Source organism: Chlorocebus sabaeus, chromosome 26 (assembly GCF_047675955.1).
Source record: "Chlorocebus sabaeus isolate Y175 chromosome 26, mChlSab1.0.hap1, whole genome shotgun sequence".
NCBI classification, from domain to species: domain Eukaryota; kingdom Metazoa; phylum Chordata; class Mammalia; order Primates; family Cercopithecidae; genus Chlorocebus; species Chlorocebus sabaeus.
The window spans coordinates 33208580-33221492 of record NC_132929.1 but is presented as its reverse complement, the minus strand read 5'-3'; the positions used below and the strand labels follow the sequence as shown (position 1 = coordinate 33221492).

At 39.6% G+C, this 12913-nt stretch overlaps 1 protein-coding gene across 1 annotated transcript in view; it reads right to left on the bottom strand.

Annotated features, from left to right (window-relative positions):
• The window catches only part of MYZAP (myocardial zonula adherens protein), a 93789-nt gene that overhangs the window by 21565 nt on the left and 59311 nt on the right, over positions 1–12913 (bottom strand). Inside the window, exon 11 of the mRNA XM_008016467.3 lies at positions 2282–2365. Coding sequence (XP_008014658.3) covers positions 2282–2365 — 84 coding nt within the window. The remainder of the gene's footprint in view (positions 1–2281; positions 2366–12913) is intronic.

Sequence of the window (12913 nt, the reverse complement as noted above, 5' to 3'; positions counted from 1 at the left end):
ATAACTGACACTGCCACCCACCCCCGCAACATCCTCTGGGCATTCCTGTTTCCTAACAGGCCACTGGTGATTCTTCATGTGGGGGCTTCCTTTGACCACCAGAGTCTAACTGGCTCTGCCGAGGGCAGGCCGGAACTGCCACAACCCTCTGGAGTGGGCCTCAGCCAATGACTGATGGGAGTTAGTGGATAAATGCCCCAGCTTTCTGGTCTTTTAGTAAGGAAAGCTCAGGGTCACTTCCACACCATCTCCCAGAGATCCCCAGCAGGAGTGAGCCTCAGCTGTCCCTAGGGCAACCTCCTTGATATGGCACCGCTATTGGCTTTCTTCCCTTCCCTGTCTCATTTCCCCATTCCCCTAGTGGGGCTTCCTGAGATCACCTCCAAGATAAACTATCTGGACTCCACATTTCAAGGTCAGGAGCAACCCAAACTAAGGTAAGAGATGAGTTTAATACACTGAGCATGAACAAACATAGCTATTTCTAAGACTACTCCCCATGTGCAATATTCCCTTGGATGTTTAAGAATCTACCAGTAGGAGAGCTTGCTTTAGCAGCACAGCCAGAGGTGGGCGTGGGGGACAGTCTTGGGGGACCTTCTGCCTCTCCTGCCAGCACGTCTTTCCTCTCTCCTGTGACTGCCCTCTCTTTGGATACATGGGCTTACATGGGCTTCCACTAGGGCACTCATTTTCTGACTCTTACTGGGGAAGGTGTGCTTCCTCCCACAGGGAGCTGCAATTTCAGGAAGGAATCTCAGAAACAGAAATGTTCATTCACAAGGCTGGTGCTGAGCCAATGACTGTGGAGGGGAAGACAAGAGTGGAAATGGGGAAAACACCCATTTACTCAACTTCAAAAGACAGAGACTCTTGGGCTTTGAATCTGGTACCAGGCCCCTATGGGCCACGAGGGACTTCTGGTTATGACTGCTGTAAGACAACCCCTCAAAAACAGAGTGAATGAAGGCCCAGCTCACTACCCACTCAAACATGGTGGTTCAGAGCTCAGGCTCTGGATCCAGGCTTACCCATCTCTGCTGTAACTTTGGGCAGACTTCCTAATGTCCCCAAACCTCAGTTTCACTATCTATAAAAGGGGGAAAATATCATCTAACTCAGAGGGCATCCCTTTTAATAAAGAGAGAACAACAATAATACTTTTAAAATTATTGAGTGCTTAGTACATGCCAGGCACCTTCTATACATTCTGATTTCACTGTCACCCACACGTAGCACAGTTATGATCCCTCCTTTATAATGATAAGAAACTTCCCCCAAATCACCCAGCTGATAAGAAGCAGATCCAGGGTTCACACTGGGTAAGCTGGATTCCACTCTTAACTTCTGTGTTATACAGAACATATCCAAAGTAACTAACAGTGCCCAACACACACCCAGGCTTAATCGAAGTTCTCTCTTCTCTTTTTTCTTACTTCATCATTGTCTGCCGGGCTCTCTCACTGGGGAAGGACTATAACGAGGAACACAGACAAGGACAGGTGCTTGGCAAACCAGCTTTTCACAAAGTCTCAAAAGGCAAAGGCTCAATGCCAAGCTCTTAATAAAGAACCTTTAGAGCAAATAGATTTTGACTTCTCCTTCTATTAATACCTAACCTTGTAAGGTTCTTCCAACCCCATAATTTTCTTCTCTGGAACTTTTACAAAATCCCCAAATGACTTTCAAAAAGCCAGAAGGTCAAGAATACTAAGCATCTGAAAGTTTCAGGTAAAATTAAGTCCCCTCTAAAACATCTTCACTCGATGTGATAGGAGAGCACTGCATTTAGGAGTCTTTTAGCCTGGCTCTGACATTTATTAAGCTGGGCAACCTTCAGCAAAACCACCTGTTGTCTCTGTGCCTCTGTTTTCTCATTTATTAGTACAGAGATAATAATCTTAGTCTTGCCTTTCTGAAAGTTGCAGAGAGAATCATGTGAGGAATGTACATGAACATATCTCACAATTTATAAAGCACTGGACAAATGTAGGGAATTATCAGTGCTAATCAACAGCTTATCAGGCTCGCTAGGATGAGTCTTTAATAAGAAAAAGTAGAACGAAAAAGCAGAAGTGAGCAGCAACTGGAATGAGGAGAGTCTGACGGTAAAGCAAAAACAGCTGTCAGAACCTCATTTTCAAGGCTGGCACTTAACCCTCAATCAATTTTACAAGGCCGGGAAATAGCCATATTTTTAATTAAGTGTTGGTGGTAGGCTTAGCAACATAAAATGTAATGGTAGGGAAGACATCAACTTAAAAGAAACACAGATTCTTACCTCTCCTTCTAAGAAAGATATCTTTTCTAAAAGCTGCAGTATTAAGAGCTGTTTCTGTTGCAACTTTTTCTTTAATGATTCAATCTAGAAAGAAAGGGATGGAAAATTGTTAACCAAAAATATATAATTGTACAACTACAAGTTTATCAACTGGAATAGATGCCTTTAGTTTTCATTTATTCTTATTTGTATTTCTATTTTTCCTCATTTCCAGTGGGGCTGGATGGTTTTCATTGAAACAGCCTCCGTGCTGATTCTCTGTGTTTCGCGGAACAGTATTAACACGAGACGCTCCATGACAGGGATTTTGTGAACAGGCGAGGTTGGGGCAGCAGACATGATTCTGGAGTCACAGCTAATTAGCTTTGATTAATCCAACATCTCCACACTGATTTTGCTGTGTAACCCTTTAAAACATCCAGTCGATCTTCCAGAGAATGTGCTTTGGGAAATATAGATACAACTCTCCAAAAAATGATTATTCAGCTTGAATTTATAGAGCAGGCTGCATTTCAAACATTTGGCTGTGTTATTCAATACATTCATACATTCAACCAAGTGTCAAAAGTTGGTTTGAAAAAAGGATCATTAGAAGTCTCATTAAAAGTGTTGAAATTCAGAGGACCGAAGACTCGTGTGGCCTGGAGTAAGCAAGAAAGGCTTCCTAAAAAGACCCATCTTTGTTTTTATAATATATTGTATCTTAGATTACTCTTTGCTTTCCAGTCATATCTCCCTAGAAAAACCGTAGCTTCCCTGAAGGCAGGAAGCAGAGTACTCTATACCAGGCCATGTTATGCATAATAATGGGAACAGTATGTAGGGTCATTAATAACACATTAACTTTCCAAAACTCTTGTATATTAAATTTTTGTGCTCATAAAATAATTTTAAAAAAGCACTCTCAGGCCAGGCACAGTAGTTCACTCCTATGATCCCAGCACTTTGGGAGGCCAAGGGAGGAGGATTGCTTGAGCCTAGGAGTTCGAGACCAGCCTGGGCAACATAGTAAGACCCTGTCTCTACAAAAAATCAAAAAATTAGCTGGGTGTGGTGGTGTGTCCCTGTACTGTCAGCTGCTTGGGAGGCTGAGGTGGAAGGATTGCGTGAGCCCAAGAGGTCAAGGTGGAAGTCAGCTATGATGGTGCCACTGTACACTAGCCTGGGTGACAAAGTGAGACCCTGTATCAAAACAAAACAAATTTTAAAATCCTTCTCAGTGCAAAATGACAACATCCCTATGGAAGTGAATCTAGCAGTATCTAGAAAAAGTACATATGCATTAACCTTTGACTCAGTAATTCCATTTTTAGGAATAGATCCCAAAGATACACCGGCCAAAATATGAAATGATATGAACAAAGGATTTTTGTTATTTTAGGAAACACAAAACAGAACTCCATCAATAAGCGACTGGTTATATAAACCATGGTATGATGGAGTTCTATGTAACCTTCCAAAAAATGCAGATCTCGAAAACACTGACGAAGTGTATTTCAAGGTAGACAGTATACTCGCTTTGATGTAAAACAGGCGGGGACACATGAATGCATATTTATTTGCAAAAGAAACACGGCAAAAACAAAATAAACCCTAATTATTAATAAACAGTTACCAATAGGGAAAGGGAAGAACTTAGGTGAAGGAGAAAGAGTAAGTTATTACATAGGTTTATGTAATAAACATAAGCCTAGTTACATAGGTTTAACTTTGAAAGCATTATTTTATAGATTCAAAAAATACAATGAAGCCAAAAAGAAAAAAGTGAACCTTAAAATCTGAGAACAAACTGAATTGAAGAAACGATGTGTATCACCAATTGGTAAGAAGTATTAATTCAAGTGTTGTTAGAATACAGTAATTTGACTCAATATTCTTAGTGCTTAGTGGATTATCAAAGATAAATAGAGCTGCAAAGTAATCTCTCATTCACTGGGAAGATTGTTAGTAGTAACACTGAAGTTATTTAGAAACCATTTGATATATATTGTAGTATCATCATGTTTGGAACCAAGATTTTTACCGTAAGAGAAAGCAATACAAGTATGAAATCAAAGAAGTAAACAAAGTTTTATTCAATTTAAAATGACAATATCAGTATGAATTCATAATTTTTATTTTCTTTTGTAAAATACATATCCCTACTCTATCTACTGAGAAAACTTGGAAACAATAAGAACATAGTATGTCCAGATTGTGGTCTCTAAATAGCATTCCCCACTGAAAAAACACAGGACATCTTGGTGAAATGGCTCATTTCAGGGGACAAAAAATAAACTAGATGAACCTGAGATACCCTGTTATGCCTGAAAACAAGGACATGAGGTATCTCCCCTTGGGCCAAGGATGGAACATTCTGAACATCAAAAATAATAATGAGTGTAATTGAGTAAAACACATGAAATATACAGATATCAAAGAACATAAGTATTACATTTCTTTAAAAAAAAAAAAAAAACAGTAACAGCTCACTGAACTCCAATGGATGTAAAAAAGGCATCAACTCCTTACTTGGAAAGCAGTTTGGAGGAAAAAATAAAGCATCTATCTTGCCTTCTTTGTTTAAACTGCATTTTGAGATTCTAAAAAGCCCTAGTTTATAAGGAAAAGTTTTACTTGACAGAATAATTCCAGTTAATCAATGGCCAAGGAACGACAGAATTAGAAAATCACAATTTTGCAATTTCTATGAAATAATGGCTTTAAGCATTCATCATCAGTAGATTAAACAGTGATGGTAAAAGCTGATGAAGAAACATTCAACCATGTTTTGGGTTGTCACTTCTTGACTCCATTATCAGCCTTGGCATCACCCAAGGTGGAACAACCAGACATTCTACACCCCAGAAGTGACATACGATGAAACACACACATCACCCATGAAGTGTTCTTGCCTATCCGAAAAGTTGAGACTTGATCTAATCAAGCTTCTAGAGCTAATAAGAACACAAAAAGTTGTATCCAGAATGTGAACATTTTTACAAGACAACTGACTCAGTTCTTAGGTAGGAATAAAACTAGTTGGGAGAGATGGGGGCAGCAATGCTCTAGCTTAAGAGACTTTAGAAACATAACTAAATATAAACATAATGTATGCTGATTGGAACAAAGCATCAGAAAAAAAAGACACTTTGGAAAATGTTATTGCAAGTTGGTATTAAATAATAGCAAGGAATTATTAATTTTGTTAGGTGTGATGATGGTGTTATAATTATGTAAGAAAAAGTCCATATGTTCAGAGATGCATGGTGAAGTGTATAGGAAACATATGCAGAATGTCTGGGATTTGCTTTAAAATACTGCACAAGAGGGGAAAAAAGAGGAAGGAGTAGATAAAGCAAGTATGGCCAAATCTTGCTATTTGCTGAACCTGGGTAATGTAGAGGGCTCCATCAATTATTCTCTCTGTTCTGCGTGCGTTTGGCATTTTCATTATCAAATATTTTAAATTTCACATGGTGTCAAAAAAATGTAATCCTCTGACATGAAAAGTAAACCATACAAAGTAGAACAGAAACACCCATAAGAAAAAATGTCCAATGTTAATAATAATTAAAGACATTACCAATTAAAAACAGTAATGGGTTACCCTTGACTACCTATTAAATTTGCCCAAAACTATTGACTGAAGAAATGAGTGTTGGCAGGGCTGGGAGGGGCAGCTCGTCTCCTGTGTTGCAGGTGGCTTTGTGAATTAGTATGACCCTTCAGGCAATTTAGCAATAAATATTAAGAGCCATAAAGCTGTTCATACCCTTTGATCCACTAATCCCACTCCTGGGAATTTATCCTAAGGATATAATTCAAACATAGGAAAAAGCTCTCTATATAAAGATGTTCTTGCTCCCATTATTTATAATAGAGAGAAAATGGAAATAACCTTAATGTCTAGCACTAAAGGAATGGGTAATAAATTACAAAATATCAATTTGATGGAGTATATTACACAAACACTAAAAACAAATACACTGCAAAATGGAAAGTTTGCAAAAAGCCTCAAGGGATAGAAAAGCAAAAGTTTACAATGATGAAAGTAAAAGCTGGAACAGAAGTTGGATAAATGAAATACTTCTGGGGTTGTGGTAGGGTTAAAGTTTGTTTTGTGTAAACTTCCTTCCATTTTTGTAGAAATAATTTCTCAAAAATACTCTCATAGTGTGCCTTTTTCTTTCCTTTTTATAGTATTAAGATTGTTAACATTGACTTTTAAAATCTTTAAATGAAAGGAACTAAAAGGTTCCAAGAAAGTCAAGGGTAATATTTAATCAAACGATGTAAAAAGTGATGTTAAATACACTCATTTCACTGTCTCTGAAGAAATCAGAGTGGCTTGTGAGGCAAGGAAAGCAAGAAAGGTGGTTTCAAAACATCTTAATGAGCAGCTCATAGTAAGATATTGAGAGGATTCTACTGGTCACTGTCCCCTAGATTGTAGTTTAAAAAATAAATCAATGGCAAATACATCACCTAGAGAGAGTGCTATAGGGAGAAGGTCCCTGGAATTCTCATGAGAGAGCAGAGGGCTGATGCTAGCCTGGAGAGACACCTGGTTCTGGGGAGAAGGAGCTGGACAGGAGTAGGATTTGAGGGTGCTGTAGCTTCCAACAACGCTCATGGTTTTCAGCAATGGTGCTCCAAGAAGCAATTATGCTATTGTGCTAAATGAATGCTCTGTGCAGATTAGCTTTTATCCTGGAACATTTCTTACAGAAACATCTTTTCTAGTATATTCTGTGATCTGAATTGACTTGTTCAGATAAGAGCATAAAGGATGCTACGGCTGGCAGAGTCAGTGCACTGCTGGCCCCAAGGAGTGCCAACCTTGAATCCTAACTTAGTCTCCCCAGTGGTCTGCCCTGAAGAACCTCCCATGCCTTTCCCAAGTGATGCACTCAGCTTCTAAAATAAGTAGACTCACATGCTCCTGGGTTTGATTGCCTCCCAGGAACATCTGACTCTCAAGCCTTTGGTTCTTTTTTTCACAATCTTTAAGTCACACACTTGTGTGGCTGGTATTATTTCTGACTACTATCTTCAAAGAACCTTGAAATATTGTCTTTTGTAGCACCTAGCACATGAAAAACACTCAAAAGGTACCTACTATTATGTGATTACTCATGTTTCTCCTTCCCTAGACTGTGAGTTTCCCAAGAGTAAAGACCTTGATCATCTTTATATTCTCAGATAACAAATGAATGAATCAATGAATCCATCCAGCTACTCCTAAACAATCCATCCCATAGACTTCAGGGGAAAAACTGTCTGGAACAGACACGTGGAGTCCCAGTTGGACCAAGATGATCTTGCTAAACACACGTCCCCAGAGCAACCCCCAAATCAGGAGTTACTCCAAAATCCAGGGTACCATATAGCTGGTATGCAAGAAATCCATTAGGCACCTTTGCTCTCACTTCTTGATGCATTATATGTTTAAGTTTGACCTTCAATTTACCCTTCACAAAGCTGCATTTAGTTCTAGCTGTCACCAGGTGGTGGTAAATGACGCAACTCACCAGGCTCCAATCAGGGCATTAAGAACTGAGAAATTAGAAGCACTGATTTTCTGGACCTCACCTATTTGATTTATGCAAGAACAGAATCTTGCAACAGCTAAATTTAAACATGAAATAGTAGGCCTCCCTTACAGAACAAGGGGAAAAACACATTTTCATAAAATCTGAGACCTTTTAACTGATATTAAAATAATTTTTTCTAATTTTTGTTTTGATGAGTATGTTTCTTTGTAACTCAGACTGAATGTGTGAATATGTGCCTTGCAGCCCGATCAATCATGCAGGATGTTAGTCTCTAAGAATACAGGCCAGTTTGATATTTAAGGAGGGAAGGGAAACAAAAGTTCTTTTAATTTCTTAAAACTGATCATGGCTTCCCCCCCCCCCCCCCCCCACCCAACCCATTAGCTACAATCGAGTTGCCTGCATAGGAGGTTTGAGCTAAGTAATCATCCTTAACCATGGTCACATGCTGGAATCCCATGGCGGGAGCTTTTACAAAATACAGATGCTCTGGCACCAGAAATGCAGAATATCTCACTTTCTCAATTAAAAACCCCCTACATTTTTAATGTTCAGACTCACTAGCATGGCACGGGAGGCCCTTCCGCTGTGCTCCCTATTTTCCCACTTTCATTTCATGCCCGTACTGTCCCTACAATGAACCCTATATTTAGGACACTCCATCGTCTCAGCCCTGCATGAACACACTATGGTCCTGCCTCCAGGACTTTGACACACAGGCTGGTGTCTCCATTAGGAATGCCTCCCCACCCTCCATCCCCTTTTCCACCGGAAAAACTGCTGCTGTCACAATCCATCCCCAGTCACCTCCCAGGCCAGTGCTTTCCAAGTCCTCCAGGCTGGCTTCGTGTCCCCCTCCTCTGTGATGGCTCAGCCTTTGAACCTACCCCTGTTAGGACACATCACGGTTACTGCCATCCTCGATTGACTTCTTTCCCTTGTACTAGACCCCAAACCCACAGGGAACAAGTGTTTAGTGCATCAATTATCTCATATAAAAGATAACTTCTCTCAGGAGCTGAAATCACCCTTGCCAATCCACACATTTAAACAAAAACTGCTTTAGAAACAGATTGCTATCTTTAAATGTTTTAAAAGAGCTTATATGTCAACCAGACCAAAGTGAAATTGTACAAAAATGTAGTATGGTTCTGGTATGGATTCAGTGAGGAATCCACAGCTGGAAGCTGTGAGGCTCCTCAACTTCCGGGAATTTCTTTCCATTAGTAACATGGAGGACACAGTCCATTTCACATCAGAGGACAGAAAATGAGATGGCTCTCGCATTGCAGTTATGTGAGTAGCCCTCAATTGTGCAAGACTCATGAAACATAACTCAGTATTGAACTTGGGGACTGTGGAGAGAAATGAATGAAGAAAACACAGCAGCAAATTTAAATACCGGACAGCACTTGACATGGGCTGTTAATAAATTGTGCTTCGGGGTATTTTCTTTCACCAGCTGGCAAAGGATAACAAACACGAAAAATGCCTTATGTAAAACAGGACACACACCAAACCAGAGCATATAAAAGGTGCACATCACTTTTATTATGTACTGGGAGTGTCACGTGTACAATCAACTCCTCCTCCTGTCCGCTCTTACTGATAATAGGAGGAGGTTAAAACTGACGGCATACTTAAGAGTTTCCCACTGAGACAAAGAAAAACCAGCCACGATGGTAACAGAAAATGTCACACCAAAACTTGATCAATCTCTCACAAATGAAAGGCTAGCCAAAAGAGGGGAACCATTAAAATAATTAATTGGGAGTCCATTAGGCTGAGGTGGCTCCAGTGCCTTGGGTTCTAACCTAAGCAAACTGAAACCCAGCTCAGAGTGAATGGTCATGGCTTAGGAAGATGAAATTTAAAATTTAACCAATCAGAAAACACCAACTAACCTTTAAATAGGGATTTTTTTCTTTAACACCGTGTCTCCCTCTGTAACCTAGGCTGTAGTATAGTGGTACAATCACAGCTCAATGCAACCTCAAACTCCTGGGCTCAACAGGTCCTCCCACCTCAGCCTCCCAAGTAGCTAGGATTACAGGCGTGATCAACCGTGCCTGGCTAATTTTTTAATTTCTTGTAGAGACAGGGTCTCGCTATGTTACTTAGGCTGTTCTGAAACCCCCAGCCTCAAGCAATCAATCCTCTTGCCTCAGCCTCCCAAAGTGCTGGGATTACAGGTGTGGCCTAAGTACAGACTTTCTGCTTTAACCAATCAAATATTTCCCTTGTCTTGTTTCCATAAACGCCTATAAAAGCTTTTCCCTCAAGCGCCCTAGGTGAAGCCCTCAATTGCTTGTGGCCTGGTACTGCCTGCTCAAATAAACTCTTTAAAAACAGAAAATGAAAAACAAAACTGAAATGGTCACATTTAATCAAACTGCTTAAATCTTATAAGGAAAATGGAATTCAATATTTTAAATCCACATTAAGTTTATTTTATTTGAACATTAGACATTATTGTTTATTTTAAAATTTGTTTTATTTTGTTTTCATTTTAAATGAATGAAGTCTGAGTGAGCTCTAGAAAACTCCATCCCTGACCCAGTCAGTTCACCATTTCCCTGGATTTCTATGGAGAACTTCAAAGCTATTTCCTTGTGAAATTTTCAAATTTTCAAATAATGTAATGGCATAAATTTCCCCTGAAATAAACATTTTAAATTATTTTATTTGAAATTTGTTTATAATGTTTTCATTTCATTTTCATTTCATTGTTTTCAAAATCAGTGTCGGGGCTGTGTGTACTTGCACACATCGCAAAACTCAACCACAGGTTAACAGGTCACCACAGCTCCCCAACCACCATCCCCAACACTCCTGCTTTGTTATTCCTTCTCACGGGCCCTCATTTATAGACATTCTGCTTAAAACAGCTTTAACAAAAGAATAATTCATTTTCACACTGAAAACTTTATCAAAGATGTATAACTGCCAATTAAAGCATCTAATCAAAATGAGATTACTAGGGCTGTGAATTCTAGGTCAAAATAGAGCAATACGATACTTTATTGTGAGTTCTTACAGCCTTTTCAAGGGAAATTTATGCCAATACATTATTTGAAAATTTGAAAATTTTACAAGGAAATACCTTGAAGATCCCTGTTATTGTTTTCGAAACCCCTAGAAATCCAGGGAAATGGTGAACTGACTGGGTCAGAGACAGAACCTTCTAGAGCTCACTCAGGCTTCAGCCGTTGTCTCCCTCTGCCTGCTCTTTTCCTGACAGTGCAGTGTCTTTAACCCAACTCTTGATCCCTCTATGATCTGGCAAACCATTATTTCCATTTCCCTTAACAAAAGAGGAATTGTGTTTGATCTCCACACACCCACTGTGAATATGAGAATAATTGATATTTTACATTCTTCCTCTGAAAAAAGTGTTTTAGTTTTGCCCTAGCATTCCTTAATTCTATTTTGGAAGTCCTGTAACATTGTAATTTCATAGTTATTGTATTTTTAAAAGTGCATTCTCTTTGATAAAAGCCACCACAAAATGTAAGAATAAAAAGAACAAAGCTCAGCCTCTTTGTAACAAAAAAAAAAAAAATGCATAGAGAAATATGACAAGATCAGAATCTGCCCTGCACTAATGCAGCATGAAAGAAGAGTTTAATAAGGATGAAGAAAATGGTACATTATCTCATTTGGGGGGGAGTAAAGGAAATGAATTAAGGCCACAACAAAACGAAACTGAAAAATTGCTAAATGAAGCACTGAGTGGGGAAAATGAAAAATCAATGGAGGAATGGAGGGGAAAAGGTACATTTTTCATCTTCATGATGCTTGATTGGGTTTGTGGAAATTCATTTTCAATTAATGTGTCTTGTGGCATTCAGCCAGGCTAGATATGAACATGGCACATATTTTAATCAATTTTTTCCTATTAAGTTTGAAGTAATATATAATAATAGAACTATACCATTCAAAAGGATCGGTTGCAACTGGCTTCTGAGGTAAAATAATGTAATTTGGTTTGATTTCTATCTTATATTAAAGATAACCCAACTTCTCCTGAAGGAGAGGAGGAGCACTCTGGCTCCCCCGGATACCTAAATATGACTTGGCTATACAAATGTCAGGGAAGGACGGTTAAACTGCTTCCCAATCTGGGCACATTCTCTGAGAAGGAAGAAAGAAGGAGCATGCAAGCTACAGGAACTTTGCTGGGTTAGCTCATGATTCTCAGAAACAACCCTATGTGGTTATCCCCTTCAGACCAGGAAACTGAGGTTCCAAGACTTTCATCATTCATTCATTCCCTTCACAATCATCCAGATGCTGATAAGGCTGAGATTAAGACCCAAGTAAGTGTCTGTGAGGGCAAGGCCCAGGCTGTGCTATTCACACCACACCCTGTTCAGAGGTTTGCTTGCTTCCATCCTCCCTGTGATGACAACCTATGGCTGCCAAGCTGTCCTGGAGAATTGGCAGGGCTGGGAAGAAGGTTGATATGTGACATGTCTGTCACAAAGGATCTTCTGGGGCCCTAATTCTTTAGGCTGTTCTTTTTTTCCCTCTATGATTCAAGAGGAGGCTCGTGGAATGGAGATAGGGAAGAAGCTTATTTACCTCTGTGCTTTCCTTGATGAATTCAGTTTCAGACAAAACACCAAATCCTGAACAGGAGTGTCCAGGGAGAGAACTGTTTTAAAATCATGTAATACATATATATGGAAGTCCCTAGCTCCACATCTGGCACAAAGATGATGCTAAAAAATTGCATTTTGAAAGCTCTTCCTAAAGTTCAAGTGCATGGAAAGTGAACACTCTCTGGTGCTAGCCAGGGCTCTCCTTGGAGCCTTCTTGCTGTCCTCCCTGCTCCTCTCCCCTGCTATTCACCCAGCACTCACTGGCCAGAGGCACCACTCTGGAGCTCAGATCTGATCAGGCAATGGGGAGTCATTGAGGAATTATGAGCAGAGTGATGAAGGACATCCTTCTTGGCTTGGTGCTAATAAACCATCACAATTGGTGTCGACCTATATTTCTAGCCTCTTCATTTCTCACTCCTTCATACCATCCAAACTAGATGAATGCTCTATGAACTCACCCTATACTTTCTGGTCTGCATGTTTTTGCT